The sequence below is a fragment of the Anopheles darlingi genome, chromosome 3 (genome assembly GCF_943734745.1).
Source record: "Anopheles darlingi chromosome 3, idAnoDarlMG_H_01, whole genome shotgun sequence".
Lineage (NCBI taxonomy): Eukaryota > Metazoa > Arthropoda > Insecta > Diptera > Culicidae > Anopheles > Anopheles darlingi.
In genome coordinates, this window is record NC_064875.1 from 24425665 (window position 1) to 24441466 (window position 15802).

Sequence of the window (15802 nt, forward strand, 5' to 3'; positions counted from 1 at the left end):
CCACCGGGGTCCGGGGACGAAGTGAAGAGTGTGTGTGTGTGTGTGTGTGTGTGGCTATTTGCGTGCATGTGCAACACCGGGGTTCAGCTGTTTGGGGTTTCAGTTCCGATCCGTGGCACAGGCTTGGATTATGTTGCAAACGAGTGAGTGAAGGCGAAGTCAGCATGATCCCCAGGAGCACCTCTGGATGGGAGGAGTACGACTGAATAGTGCCTACGAAGCAAGAGGCCGCCAACCTAATTATTCGTGGATAAGCGTGTAACCTGACCGAAAATCATTCATGCTGGTGCTGGTGTGCTGCTCATCGTACGTGGTGCGTGTACGGTGCGGCTGACCGGTATTAGGAAGAAGCCAACTAGAGGAACTCCAAAGTGTTACTTTGGTGGTGTTGTTGTTGGTGCATCGAATGTTCGCAAGGAAAACCCAACTAGTAACCAAGATGTGTATAGTGAAGATTACCGAAGTGCAATTCGGCAAAAGAATCAATGCCCTTTACGTTAAGTCAGTTGAAATAACCCCCATCTTTCTTTCAGCATTGCACAAACACTGAAATAGTGTTTGAAGTTAAGTAAAGTCGCAGAAATAGAAGAAGTTTCAATTTCTAATGCCTGTGCCCTGGGCAGAGTGCGATTGAAGGTGCGCCTACACTATCTAGACGACCTGCAGTGAACCTTAATATCAGCAGCAGTAGCCGCAGCAGCAGCAGCAACAGCAGCCACCTTGGATTGCTGTTCGAATGTGTAGCATCAAAAAACGGGCAGCGCAAGCATAGCAGGCTTCTTCAGACAGCATCCGCACCGAGCGTAGAGTGTTGTTGTGGGTAAGTGCGCGGTGCGGCGAATGTTGCGCGAACCATCATTCCGACGTGAGCATCTCTCTTCGGTGGCGCCTCTCCGCTTCCTCCCTTTCGGTGAGACGGGCCACAACCTTTTATCGAAACACAAGAATCTCGTTGGTCAAGATGGATGAGTATTGGTTTGTGCAGTTCAATCAAGAGCCACCGGCGGAGTGTTGTCGAAATTTTAAAGTCAAACGTCAAGTGATCGAACGACTAACGAAACGAGTGGTCCACAAAAGGTATTTGCAGTCCGTTTCTTTTTTTTTCTTCTATTTCGCCATCGTTGTTATGCTCCAGTAGTGTTGCTTTGCCGGTGCCCCCTTTTCACTTCCGTATCTTTGCTCCCCAAGTGTCGCACAGCTCGCCCCTGGTTCAATTCACAATGGTTACTGAGTTTGCACCATTGTGGTACTTCTTATTGTGTACCAGGTGCGCGCGGTGTCTTTGCGCATCAGATCGCATAATCCCACCGGCAATTTGGACACTTTCATTTCTGGTCCAGATTTTCGGGATTTTGCGAGACTCGCTATGCCCGCGGGCTCCCAGAATTGTTGTCCAGCAAACAAACGGTGCCGGTGCCGGCTCCCATCAGAAATTCTCCCAGCAGAGTAGTGACCAACGGGGGCCACGCTCGAAATTTTAATCAAAAACCAAGACCTCTTGCGGAACGAGTGCCTTGCCGTGCCGCGAAACAACACACAATATACCTGCCATGTTTGGCATGCAGCTTGCAATGCGGTATCGGAAGGAAGGGCAAGTTGCAGCCATAACTCATCATCCAACGGCGAATGGCGCACGGCCTTCCATGGCTGCTGCTGCCGTTGCTGCTACTGCTCCTGGTGGTGGTGGCCAAAAGAATGCCGGTGCCACTGGTGGGGCATTCGCGGTATCGGGCACCGTTTTTAATTTTTTTCTTTTTCGGGCCGCAAACAGGCCACGTCAGGCCCCGGGCCCGTATCAGCGCCGCAAAGAAAACTGTTGTTTTTCCGGTAAATGAACCGAAACCGGCAGCGTGCGCCGAGCCCCAGATCTGTGGCTCCAAATCTTTACGCCAACCTGCGCCGCCTCAGCGATCGTGTGTGTGTGTGCGCGTGTGTGTACTTCTTCGCGCACCAGATCTTCGGCAAGCGATTCGCACCGCACCGTACCGTACCGCACCGCACCGCGCCCCGGAAGGTGGTTTCCCTTTCTTCCACCTTCCAGTGTGTTCTTCAGACCCTCTCCGGGAGCAATGGGGCACAGATTGATGCGCATACCTCCCCCCGTGGGGGCTTCTGGGGGTGAGAATTGATCGCGCTTGAACCCACTGCTTCCCCCCTTCCCCTCTCCCTCTCCTTCTGCTTGTGTGCGAGAGATATACGCTCAAGTTCGGTAGTGGTGGGCTTCCGTTCCGTTCCAAACGGATTTCAAGGTGCTGGCTGATGATGTGAGGTACCCGGCGCGGGGGAGGGTGGTTTGGAATGTTTTATTCAGTTGCGCTAGAGCTCCACCGGAAGAGTGGAGAGCTCCAAAATGTGCGTGTAAATGTTTTCTTCGCGGTTGTTGCTTCAGCCGAGAATTTGGCAAATTTTTCATCTCCTTGACTTTTTTTTTTGGGAAAGAATCCGGGATCTGCCCAGCTGGACATTCCTTTTAAGGAAGGACCATCCAAGGAGGTCAACCGAAGGATCGCACACGCAGAAGAACCAACACTTTTTGTTTCTCGCAAAACCCGCCAAACGAAGCGATCTGGTGCCCGTCCGTATCGTTCTTTTGCGCTCGCTTCGCCTTCGAGACGAAAAGTGCAGATGCTCGTGGCCCCCGGGGTTGCGTCTGCGGCTGGGGGAAACCTGTTTTTTGGGCCGGCTACGGCAGCGAGAAGGAATCGGCGCACAGGCGAACCCTTCGTTGCCAGCCAGTCAGCCAGCCCGACAGCGCCAGAAGGGAAGCAAGGGAGAGTGAACGACCCACAGACGGTAGATAGGTAGCTGTGTTGCCGTGGGTTTTGCTCGAAACTTGTTTCTGTCTATCCGCGGCGATGCAAAAGGAAACATCTCGACCGATGCCTTGAGACACGACGCCGGCTGATGACTTAGCAGCAGCAGCAACAACAGCAGCAACAGGCAGCATGCATCATCCTGTTGACGGAATTGAATCGTTGATGACGATCGAGACACGCCGGTTGCTTGGTGTGCTGCTACCGGTTTTACTGGATGCTGAACGACCTACTGTGTCCAATCCGTGGCTGTACGCCTAGTTACTAATGCCGTTGGCTCTGCCGGCAGCGAGACAACAGGCGAGCCTTTACATAACTCACCTTTTGTATCATAGCTGCAACCCTGCAGGTTGCATATTCTTGCCATATTACGTCGACGATCGCCAGTGATCACCGGCCAGTGGTCGCTCTCCATTGCGATGATGCGCAGGGAAAGTGTTTGCCACCGTGCAGTGATTCAATTTGAGTGCTGTTTGCACACAGTGATCATCACTCACCCGGGAGGGGGTAGGTGTCCATCATCTAGCATTGATTGACGCGAGCAAACCCCCCGGCTGGCTCTATGATGATAGGGCCAGTTGAAAATCGAATGGCATTCCAAGGTGTCGGCGCGCAAAACTTTCTTCACGATGTTTTGCACGAAATGCGCCCGGCCTGGTCTGATTGTTGTTGCTTTCAGTTTCAGCCGTCAACCGATGCTGGTTGCAACCGAACTAGATAGTAGCCCGCTTCTGTCAGCTTAGGAGCTGATAAAATCGGGATTGTAAAATCGAAAAACAAACTCCCCTTTCCCAAAAAAAACCAAAAAAAAAAACCATGCGCTCGCTAAAATGCCGAGAAGCCAAGTGGTGAGTGAGTAGAGGAGGCCTTTTCGGGGCTTCGCTTGTTTCGAAATCGCCCAACATGCATTAATCATAAGGCCCAATATTTGGGCACCGTGGGGCTCTCGCGCTGCGGACTGCGGAAGGAGTATAATCCAATTTGTCGTCGCAGCGAAATGGGTGCGCGCCTGGCGCGGTGTTGTAAACGCTGGCCCACCAACGGGGGTTGTTGTATGGCCGCGTGCCATTAAATCGTGCCCCATTGATGAACTCAGATTGATGGTGCTGGAGTTTCTATGCAAACGACAGACAAAGTGGTTCAACGATCTCACGATGGTGAGGCATCCAGTGCAGGCATCCTGCTGATTGATCTCGGGAATTTGGGGAATGTCGGAATGTTTGAAATCATCCGTTCCAGGTACCCCCTTAAGAGACGTCCGATACGGTGATCGAGAGGCGGTAAATCATAAAACGGTCTTCGAGTCACACACGGATACCACACACGATGTGTCCATGGCACCAAACAGACCTCTCTGGTCCATCTCTGGTCCGTTGGTTGGTTCTCCAAAAGTTTAATATCCAAAAGTGATGTCAGCTTTAAGTTCCCCATCATACCAGCATGACTCACGGTGGTGCGATGCCGAAGACACGATTCTAGTTCTTTTCTGGCTCGTTTTTTTTTTTGCTGTGGACAGTGTACAGTGTCGTTTGGACTGGCTTTAATGGTTTCGCCGGTTTATGGCCGAACTCGTACACAACTTCGTTCGAGGTTGAACACGAATCGAATTCAAATCGTCATGCCCTTCCGCTGAGCACAGGGAGGTTCCGCTATCTTCCCTTTCGTCGCTTCTGCAATGCTTCGTTACCGAGACTCTCGCATAGTGTTGACCTTGAAGCCGCAGTTCTTCTGCTTTACCCTCCGATTGTGTTTCCGCAACGCATCGCCAGTGTCAAAACGACGACGAGCAGCAGGGTGCTGGCCACCGTATCGTGCCCATTCATTTCCTGCACAAAACGCGCCCCAGACACTACGGATGGACACTATTTCCCCGTTTTGGCGCCTTGCCAGTCGCCTTCGTCGTCGGCCGAAAAGGGGCGAACGGAGCGGAGGGTGCCAGCAAAAGGGATTAATAAGCTTTCGCGTTCGCGAACCGCGAACACGCCACGCACGGTGAAGGACGACGGCTGAGAGGTGCTGGTGGAATGCCTTTGGCCGTAGCGACCCTTTTCCTGGGCCTGCGCCTCCGCCTGCGTCCGTTCCTTCACTCCGTGTCGCTGTCTCGTGGCCAGGCCGTGGCGCCGAGGCTGGAACCTTTTTGGCGTAAATTGCGTAACGGTGTTTTCGGTTGATTGGCTCCGGGATGGGATTGGCCAGGCCCAGCACCCCACCCCCCTTGCTTGCTGGCGTGCAATTATTTGGCGTGCAAATTCGGTAATTGTGCGGTGCGGAGGTTTTGCGCCTTTGCGCAACTGTGCAAAAGAAATTGCGCGAATCGCGAATTTCCTTTCCTTCTCCGAATGGGATGAGTTTTACCTCGAGGGTTCTCCTGCTGCAGTACTATTTCAGTCTCAGGGTTGCAGTGCCCGAAAGGTCAGACTAGTTGCGCTCGATGGTATGGGTTTTGCCGTGGCCGGTTGGTCGACTGGTTGAAAGGTTTTGTTTGATGTGATCCGTGATCGGTGTCTCTGTTTTTTTTTTGTTTTTGCCAAAAAAGCGACCGCTTTCCAATGATTGATTTGTAGTCTGGTGCGAGGTGCCGCCAAGAAGTTGGACAACATTTGATCAGTGTCTCACTTTCACCAGCTCGACTAGAGGTCGAGGCATGTCCGCGGGATCTCGACTCTCAGCATTTGACAGCCTCGTGCTGCATATTTTAATCCGATCCGGCTATCCGATGACGAAGCTGCAGCGGATCACCGATAGAGTGACGGATTGCCGAGCCCAGACGCTGTCTTAATGCTGTCGGCGCCGGGGGGGATTGATGCAAAGAGATCTGCCCAAATTTATGCATGTCGCGTGCGTCGACCGCGTAGGCCGTACGCGTCAGCTTTCACTCCGCTCCCCCACCGGCAAGTTGTGGGCTACTGTTGACCCCCCCGAAACGCCTGCGCGATGCTCCAAAGCAAAAGGGGGCAACTGGAACACACTTTCACGCAGCTGCAGAGTATAGAACGCACGTCCTGCATGTGGCTGGGACATTGGTAAGCGAGTGGCATCGCGACGTGCGGTGCAGTATCTGGAGTACCGACAAGACGTAGCCATAACCTACATACAGACCACGTACCATGTACCTCGGATCACACCGGACGATCGCCTGAGTTTATTGTACTTTTCATCGTTGACCTAATTCTGGGCCTGAACGAGAATACATTAAAATCGATGTCGCGCCCAAGACCACGACGATGCCGAGACGCGGCTGATGGGCCATTGTTTGCCTTTTCCAGAGGGTGGTAAGGGCGAACGGATGGATGGAAAGCAACCTTCTCGGGCAAGACAAAGCGAAGAAGCGTCTCTCTCGCTCTCTCGATTTAATTATCGCTCGCCAGCCAGCGATCGATCTTCAGCGCGATGAAACGCGATGGTTACGAGTGCGCGCAACGCATTGTCCTGGGACTGGAAGAGATGATTAATGGTGGGCTTGCCGCTAATGTTTTCGGTAAATATGTGCCCAATGCCAAGAAGTGTGTGTGTGCGGTATTGTGCAGCCGGTCAAAGCCGATCGATCGGGGTGCCAAAAGCAATATAAACACCTCTCAAACTCGGCCTCTCCTCATCATGCCGCTTTTTCCATCGCAAGAAAAGAGACGGAGAGGAAAGGGTAAGAGATCGCGGTGATCAAACGAGCGGACACCACCACCACGGGAGTTATTTATATTCCAAACCATATCCACAACCAACCCCTAGTAGTAGGTGTCGCTGATGGTCGCATTTCAATGCGAGGTGCATGATTGTGCTTCTTCTTCTGGACTGCACTGGAGGAAGGTATGACCTCATTCGCTGTGAGAGGACAACCGCTTACTGGTGCATCGAGGTGTTGGATCACTTGCAGATTGGATTCGATCATCGCTCAGTTATCAAAATACGCGAGGCACAACAGCAACAGATGAGCACTATACCTCCTGCACCGCGTGACTCATTCTGTGGCTGTTGTTTTGTTGGCATAACGATCCGATGCGTCGTCGTACCGGGTGCGTCACGTTAATCCCGAAAAACCTGTTCCTTTACCGCGACGCCTCTATCGCTGTCTCGATCGTCGATGACCGATGAAGTAATCAATTTGTTAACTTCCTCCTCACCCGACACTCACGAGAGTTTTTTTATGAGTCATCTTAAAAAGTGCTACAAGAAGTCACCCGGGGAAATAAATCCTGTATCCAGTCCTCAAGAACCAATTGGTCTTCGTGACACTAGCTGGTCCATGGCCACCAGTGCCTAGTAGTGTTACGGTCTTTGACATGGCTTCTGTAATCGTTGAGCAGAACCGTATGCCACGGTCTAGGAAGGGAGCCATAAACGCGACGAAAATGGATACGGCACGAGCGTCGTGAAATGTATAGGTTCGCACCCACCTCCATGTCCGTGTCGTCCACTTATAATTCATGCTCCGTCCTTTGTCCTCTAGAGCTTGTCTTTTCGCTTGACTCCCTCGCTCGCTCGACTGCTGATCCCCGTGCAACTGCCATTGCCCATCAGAGCTTAGCCAAAATGCCGGACGGTAGCAATCATATGCTTGAACTACAACGGTCCCCTCTAACCCTGACCTGGGCATCTCTGTATCCGTCTCCGTCAAGTTTGGTCGAAGGCTTAATACTGCAAATATGCTCCACTTGGATGTGGTGACGTCCGGAAAGTGGAACCTTTGCTTCGACGCAGATTTTATGGAAATGAAGCTATGTCCAGACCCAGGTATACGGTGCTGATATGGCCGGTGCAGAGTGGTACACGTGTTTCGTGCTCTCAAGTGCCCTCCACCTGTGGTTAACAAATGTTTTGACTTCACTTACCCTTTAGTGATCTCCACATTTCGCTAAGGTGTCACTTCAGATGATCGCAGCCAGAAATCGGAAATCGGAGTTCCCGTGAAATCGGAGATCCCGCAAGTGCGTGCGAAGCGCACAATAGGGTCTAAACAGCGGGAGGAGGGCAGAGAAGGAGAAGAGTAAACGGTGCCTTTGGGGGGCTTTCCACTTATCTCGCTAAGGTTCCGGAACCGTTCACCTCGGAACCGTTTGTCGGTAGATCGACGGGGAGGTTGTGTAGCGGTGTTCCTTCTCTCTCTCTTTCTCTCTCTGTAGGGCTTTTATCTGATCGACTTCTCGGGGTAGGGAGGAAGTTTCAGAACATGACTCCCAGCTCACAAGCTTTGAGGGCAACTCACGCTACGGCAGATGATCGCTTACCTGTGTCAGAGTCTCTAGTCATCAGTAAGCTGAGAAGCATTATATGCAAATTGAGGTAGTTAGTTCTCCAATTGGAACTGCATGCACCCGAGGAAGTATTACAGTAGCACCCGGGAGACGTCAGGTTAGATCTGATCCGATCCGATCCAAATCCGATTACGGCAAGCGGCCTAGATCGTTTGGAGTAGCCATGACGGTGACGGGTACGTGACGACGCCCCTACGCCATTAGTAACCTCGCCGGTACAATTATGAAGGCTGCTGCAACTGTCATCACTTCGAGCCGCCGGTGCCGGTGTCGGGCACTCCCCTTCTCCAAATTTAGAAGCACCGCCCGTAGTGGTGCCGCTCGGTTAGCGCCAGCAGGCTACACTTAACGTCCGTCACGAACCTAATTGGGGCGCGTACTCGACGATCCCGCCGATGGAAATTGATCAATCCCCTAATGTCCACGTGTCGACGAGCAACGAAACGAGCAGCAAGAGATCTCTCGATCTCGGTGATGGTAGTTTGCTGTGCGCGCGCTGCGAGGCGGCGCCGGTGACTGCAAAGGTGGAACAGTATGCCCAAGGTATCCATTACGCCATTGTTACGCCGGGCGGCCACGTTTAACGGCTGGAAAACCTGAGAGTGGCGTAGAGTTTTGCAATCTTCAGCGACAGAGACAGACACCAGCCGACCGAGCGAGGATGACGAGCGGCGCGATCGGTCGTTTGGCCCACGGGATCGCTCGCTATTGCGTCAACGTCATCGGCCGGGCTGGACCGGTTTTGTTCTTCGGTTTGTTTTGGGCGAGATGGCCCGTTTCGGAGCCGTTGGACCGTTTCGTTTCGAAGCGGCCGCATAAAACCGTAAAATTGCGGAGATAATGCGGTAAATGCAGTAGCGCAGCGCTCAACAGATGCGTTTTGCAACGATTCGTTCGTTCGCCTTCCACGGAGTATAGTACCTACCTCAAGGCTTCACTACTGTCAATGCCAACGCTGCAGAACTGACAGTTCACGATCTCAATCTCAGAAGGCAAAACTGTTTGCTCTGGGGCCTCTTGAGGTTGATGGCACGCTTCGGTTGGTCGTCGTCGTCGCCGCCGCCGTGCTGCTCTTGAAACGTTGGCGCGATCGTACGCACGCGGCGCTGATTTATGGCGATGCCATGCGTCAGCAATTAGGAGCGATTTCATTTGCCTTCGAACCCCGGCGGGACCCATCAGCGCACGGTGCAGAAGATGGAGCGAGTGGACCTTCAGTCCGGTCGCTGGGGTGATGCTGAGGAATGGTTTTCTATTTTTGATGGCTGGAGTGCGATGGCTGCCCGGTCTCGTGTCCAGTGTCCAGCGACCACAGTGACTTGTAGCCAAGGTCTCGCGCTCAAGGCACGCCACGACAACCACGACGACGACGACGGACCTCTGGCGGTCTGGGAGGATTGCGAGTGTTCTTTCGGCGATGGTGCGTTTATGTTTGCTTCGGTCGCCTCTCGTCTGCCGGCGAGGGTGTGTGAGTTCATGCAAAGTGTGCGTTTCGCAGCTGCAACTTCAACTTCAACAACTCGGGGGGCGAGCACCCACGATCCACGATCTCCGCGACACGTAGACAGACCAGAAGGGAGATATTTTTAGAAACTCGGAGTCTCTGTCCGAGCGAGCGGTGCGGAAACGCCAAGACGCTCATGTTTGTTGCTGTTGCGATTGCTGCACCAACCAACCAACAGCAGACTGTCGCACAGCACGCACAGCGGCCATCGCCGCTTGCCCTTCATCTCGTGCGTTGACAGATCGCTGTTCCAGAAGATCCGATGCCGAGCCGATGAAAGAGGGGGGGAAGGCTGGCAAAAGGGAAGCGACACTTCCTCCTCCTGGTGACAGATGCACGATGAAGGAACAACCTGGACGCTATAATTAGCACACGCAAACGATCGGCCAGGTATACCGGTGATAATTCGTACCAGAAGGTTGGCTTGAGGCTGGCCAATACCTCGATCTGCTGCAACCAATAGGCTCATCGTTTGATCATCTTCATCATTAAGGTCAACCGGCGCTTTACGTTCGCTTATTACGTGGCTTAGCGGACGCCGCCTGCCCCCACATGGACGTCTAATTAGTTCTCCAAATCCGGACTCCGGGACCTGGAACACGATGCCACGCCGGTCTTTTGCCGGTCCTGCTGTTACTTCCTGTTTGTTAGCCGCATCAGCCAAGGATGATCTGGCCAACGATGAATTAGGTTAAAAACATTTCATTACGTGCCACGCTGGCCGCCTCAGCTGCGTTCGTCGGACGCAGACAACCAATGGATTGGACCGACAAAACGGTGCATTGTGTTTGGTCGTCGTTGCCGGGTGCTGATGTTGCTGCTTGCGCAACAAATCGGTTACACTGACGAACCGTCGAACGCACCAGACCAGACCAGACCAGACGAGAGTTTACCGAAAATATCATCTCGTACGTGTCCCAGTTTCCTGCAGCACGTTCTTGTCGTCTGTCTGTTGGTGAGGTTTTTGTTGTGGTGTTCAATGCACTCGCCCGGCAATCATTATTACACCCGGCTTTAAGGGATCGCGGTTTCGACAACACTCTCTCTCTCTCTTCCTGTTTGTCTGTCTTGAGCAACCGGAAGATCTTCGACGAATGATATGCCATTCAATGACCCCCACTCCTGACGACGACGACGACGCAGACGGTGATGGTAGATGGCGATTGTCTGATCGTGCTTGGCACCACGGGGAGTGTTGTTTGTAACAAAATTAATGATCCACTTAACCCTTGAGAACGCATCGGCGTCCGCTACTCAATCAACATCACTTAACTCGCTGACTACGGTGGCACTTCAGGGATATTCAATCTGTCACCGAATGGAGGCCAATTTCGGACCAAAAACAAGAAACTGCCCCCCTCCACCCCGATAATATGACTCCAGACACCGTGCTCTGGTTTCGGTGACGTGGATAGCACCATTGCCAGATGAGAAGGAAAATTGTTTTGAGAAAAATCAATTTCCACCCGGCCTCTCGGCCTCTCCACATTCGAGCGGAATACGACTGGATTTGTTTATTTTCACACCAATCCCCGCACCCCGGACCCCGGGCCTTCATTCCCTCTGGACTATTATTGAGCACAAGGATCGCGCTCGCGATCGAGATTTCCTCATATTTATGAGTTTTATTTTCGTATCGCGTATCTGCCAGCAGCAGACTCAATTACGGTGCCATCCGTTCGATGTGCCATTTTGTTGTGTTTGGCATAAAAATGGTTGAAAAAAAAACAAGAAAACACGGAAAGCGCAAAACCCAATCGTGCGCGATCGTACGATCGTCGGCCGCCGGAACAGCGGACGGTGTTGATGGCTGATACGGCGGCTGCTTCGAGATCATCGAGACAGCCGTTCGCGCCAGACCAGAAATGGTAGCAAACCGATCCGGTCCGGACGCATTAACGCAGACCGCGAGGACTACGGCCCGTCGTTCGGCTTGATGATGTCTCGGCCATTGTCCGCAAGCACTTACGAACCTTACGGGTTTAGGACAGTGGCTTCTAGCGTTTACGTTCTAATTCGGTTCCGAGTCCGTTTTTATGGTTCACGTTCACGTAGCCCAACCACCGCTCATAAAACACCCTCGCTTTAACTATCTATCGACGTGGAGATTTAGTCAAGTCGGTGACGTCGTCGACTCTTGAAGTTGTTGTTCACTGTCCGCCGGGGTGTAATTGTGTAACCAGAGTGAGCGCGAGGAACTGGGAGGTATAGAGAAGAACACACACGAGTAGTTCCGCCCGGTGTTTGGTGCCCTATCTATCCATATACCTCTTTCCTAGGTCTCGATGCCGTGTCCGAGGTGTCCAAGTCCGTACAATCGAACGCAGTAATAGCACTGATAAGACAATACATGTATTTGTGTGTGTCTGTGTATGTCTGTATGCTGTATGCGGGCTAGTGGCTTTGGCTGTTTGGCAAGCTTGTGATAAGATTGTCTCCTGCTCTTGCTACCTGCCTCTTACCTCAAGGGAGGAACGGAACTTGCGACCAATCGACTCTGCGGTGCGCGTGATACAGGTATCAATCGATAATTGGCCGTACGCTGACGCGGCTGGTTTCTGTGGTGCTCCTGGTGTACCTAGACCTAAGAGGGGAGGAAGTTGTTGGGAGTTTCCAAAAATCGTCAAGAAGTGCTGCATTTGCTTCGAGTGTCCTCCCACGGGAGGTTCCACAGTTGCGATCACTAATAAAGGTGAGTCGTTGGTGTTGTTGGCCTGCAAAGGCACTGTTCGGAGTGGTTACGCCATGAATCGCTACGCCAAGTCCTCCGACTGTTGGCCGCGAGAGTGACAAAGCACACACAGCAGTTAATGTCGTGGCTATTGTTTGTTCGTGGATTTTTACGCAAACCACTGAGCCGCTGAGTGAGTGCCGCTGACTGCCGAAGCACGTCAGAGGGTGTGGATGGTCTCCAAAAATGGATTGTACTGAGAGTGCTACGTTACGGTGACTGTGAAGCGCCACACCCTACGCCCAAAGGTTCTGCAGCTATACTGTGTCGATGGTGATTGCTGGACTGCCGTGACACATCACCTTTCCAATTCTGTGATCCACGAAGGACATGCGAGCACTCGTCGGATGGCTTAAGCTACTCCGGAAGTTCGCCTATTTGCATGCGCACTGAGTTGGAGAGAGGATGAGCTGGTGCGTTGTACTACAGAGCTCCCTGATGAGTCAACCACGTGGCTGGCGTGGGAGCAACTGTAGCCATTAATAGTGATCTCAGACTCCTCGACTGACCATGATCAGTGCGTACGAAGGTCACAAGTTGAAAGGCAGTGCACTAGAGTACTCGCCGGTCCCCTTCGTGATGGGGATTCTAGTTTATTGCACCGTGGCCCCTAAGCCCCGCTCCGATGATGCGTCATAATGCAAATACTGGCCAGCTGCACCACGGTTCGATTACGTCTACGCTCTCCGATGTGGCGGTCTCTTGTGATACGATCTGGCGATAACGATTTGCACATTCACATCGCTGCATTAGCCGATAAAAGGCAGCCATGAGACGGCGGTGCTCCACCATCCCTATAAGAGCCCCATCCACTCCCTCGATAATCTATCGAGCCACATCAGCCGCTGAGTGATGGGCTTTTTGGAGGTGAGGGGGCCTCGCACGTTCACACCATTCACAGCTCGGAATCGGTTCGGTACCAATTGAACAATTCGATGATGTTGTAGCACACGCTTCATTGGGGTCGCTTATCGTGGAATGTTTGGACATTGTTTGTCGTTCGAACCAATTAAACCCTCGATATTGAAGGATACGGTACTAGGGAAGGTTGAAACAAAAACCCGATCGGTATTATAATGGATGTCCGGTCGCCACTTGGAGCATATCAAGATCAGACGTACCGGCGACCGCTGGCGAGCTGAGGATCAATTTGGTCAAACCATCTGGAACGGCATCGAAGCGGTGGCGCTACCAACGCTCATCGATTGGTTTACTGCCTCCTCGAGTGCAATGAGGAACAGCAGCAGCAGCAGCTCCGTTGTTCGACGCCAGAAGGCCACAGACTCTGGTCCAGGTCCCATAAAGTTACCAGTTGGCCAATGGACAGCAAACTCATAAACCGCGACAAGTTATGGTCACGCGGCAACCTTGGACCTTGAAGTAAATCTCAGAAAGTCGCGACGTGGCGATCGTCGATCGGCGAGAGGTGTCTGGTCAATTTGCACTCGTCTGGTCAATTGACACACCACCAGCTAGCGTCAAACCGTATCACGTTGCAAGCTCTTATCGACGCATACAGCAGTGGTAAGAGGATGTGGATCACAAATCGATCCCAAGGGGGGAAGGGACTTTCGCCCGCCCCTCTTGTATGCTCCAGTGCGTGTCTAATCTTCCGGCTCGGTTCCAATCTCGGACCCCTCGGGGCAATTAGCTACCATTTAATGACGTTAAAGTCCCTCACCTCAGCGACCAGCGTCTCTGCCTCTGCAATGTCCAATCTTGTTAGTGAATGTAAAGGGGTCCATAGCATAAACCGCCAGTGTTTATGTTGTCCGGTGTTAGGAAGTATGCTGTATCATAATTCAAACACCAACCAGGCGGGGGGCCTGATAACGAAGATCGTTTTACAGCGCATCCCCCTTTCATTGGCACCAAAAAGGTCCATAAAACACAGATCATTGGTTTCGAGGTGCTACTACATAAACATGCTGTTCAACAGCTCTTCTTCTTCTTCCTTTTTTCAATTGATCTTCTCCACCGAAGTGGCCTGCTTCCTACGGTAGCTGCTGCAACTGTGGCACTGCAATTAGATGCGCCTCGTTGGGGTGCGGTCCCTTCTTCTGTCTCTCTGTCTGTCTGTCTGTCTCTCTGTGGGGTTTGTGGTTATGAGCTGCGGTGGAGCACATAACACGCGCCACACATTACACGCGCCAAGGCCCTCCAGCAGAAGAGGAGGGTCGCGAGGGCTGACCGTGAACGTAGTGGAACGCTGGGTTCATCTCTTATCTCGCATACCCCCGGAGGGGGGGATCCACGCCACCGTCAGTGGTGCATTCGTTTTGTAGTTCCATTTCTATCTCGCCGTTCCGTTTGCTCTGCGGGAACTGAACTACGTAATCGTTGCAAATGAGCATGAGTGTGGCGCCAGTCTAAGAAGGAATCGGGAGAGAGAGAGAAGGGAGACGGGGATCGCGTGCGTTTAACGCCAAACATTCCAAAGGTGTTGCGAACATGTGTTCGTTGGAATTAGTTGTTCCATTTTTTTTCTCTTCCCTTTTTTCTGCACTGCCAGAATCGAGAATTGAGTCGTTAGCATGTTGGGGATCTGTTGTTGCGATCAGTCGTTAAAGATTTCGCAGCTTCAATTAATAAGTTGATTGATTTTATTGAAGAAAACTATTTGTTGCTTCATACATTTTCTTGAATTTAGAGGATATTACCAAAATTTCCACAAAAGAAACGATAAGTAATGTAGAATATTTTTACAAGTAATCAAAAATAGCTTTACAAATTCCAAAACACACATTTAGATAAGATACTTAGAACATTTATTTGAAAAGATATCTAAAAAACCCACTACCTTGTGATCTAATTTGACTCCAAAGATCCACATCCAGCATCCACAACAGCTTCTGTCGAAGCATCTTTTAACACTCTGGTGGTTTACCAACTTTGCTTAACCAATTAGTGAGCACCTGCCAACGGGCGCCACTCGCCGTCATCCCGTGCTGTTTAACAAGCCGTTAATGCGAGCAGATGACCCTCGTCATCTTTTGTACTAAAAAAAAACTGACACACAGACCAACGACCAGCGACAGCCGATGATGATGAGGCACCGCTTACGGCTCGATCCAGTCCAGTAGTAAGCTCGAACAGCGTCTGGTCCGAAGTTGATGTGATCAATCGATCGATCAAGGGAGGATTGTGATGAGCAGCAGCAAATTACCAATCGCATTATTAGAGGAAGTGGTTTCCGAGCGAGACACATTCCATTGTTGCACCTAATTTCGTTACAAAAACCTCCAATCTTGGCCGTTGTCCAGGTGTGTGCCACCGGTGTTGGGAAGTCGTCAATCGTCCAGCATGGAGTAAGAAGAAGCCACCTTTTTCCCCCGTAATTATAGGTGTTTACGATTGTGCTAGTGGTTGGGGAATGCATGAAGTACGGCCGTAAATCATTGCCCACTTTTGGTGTCCTAGTACGGTAATTTGGTCCAGGTATAGGGAAGCGAGCCCTCCCCGTTGTGCTGTTTGAGTACGCTGGTAATGGATTTGATCATAATTA

At 51.8% G+C, this 15802-nt stretch overlaps 1 protein-coding gene across 6 annotated transcripts in view; it reads left to right on the forward strand.

The window, feature by feature from the left end:
* Nucleotides 1-757: 757 nt before the first annotated feature.
* LOC125956588 (unconventional myosin IC) overlaps nt 758-15802 on the forward strand; it is a 20463-nt gene continuing 5418 nt past the window's right edge. For 2 of the 6 annotated variants that reach the window (XM_049688628.1, XM_049688629.1), the window contains exon 1: nt 12082-12258. Coding sequence is in view for 2 of the 6 variants with exons in the window: in XM_049688626.1 (XP_049544583.1) it covers nt 15601-15605 (5 nt within the window). In the remaining 4 variants the exon portion in view is untranslated. Of the gene's footprint in view, nt 821-12081; nt 12259-15364; nt 15606-15802 lie in introns of those variants that run through there. The other 4 variants (XM_049688626.1, XM_049688627.1, XM_049688632.1 and 1 more) reach the window with 3 other exon arrangements.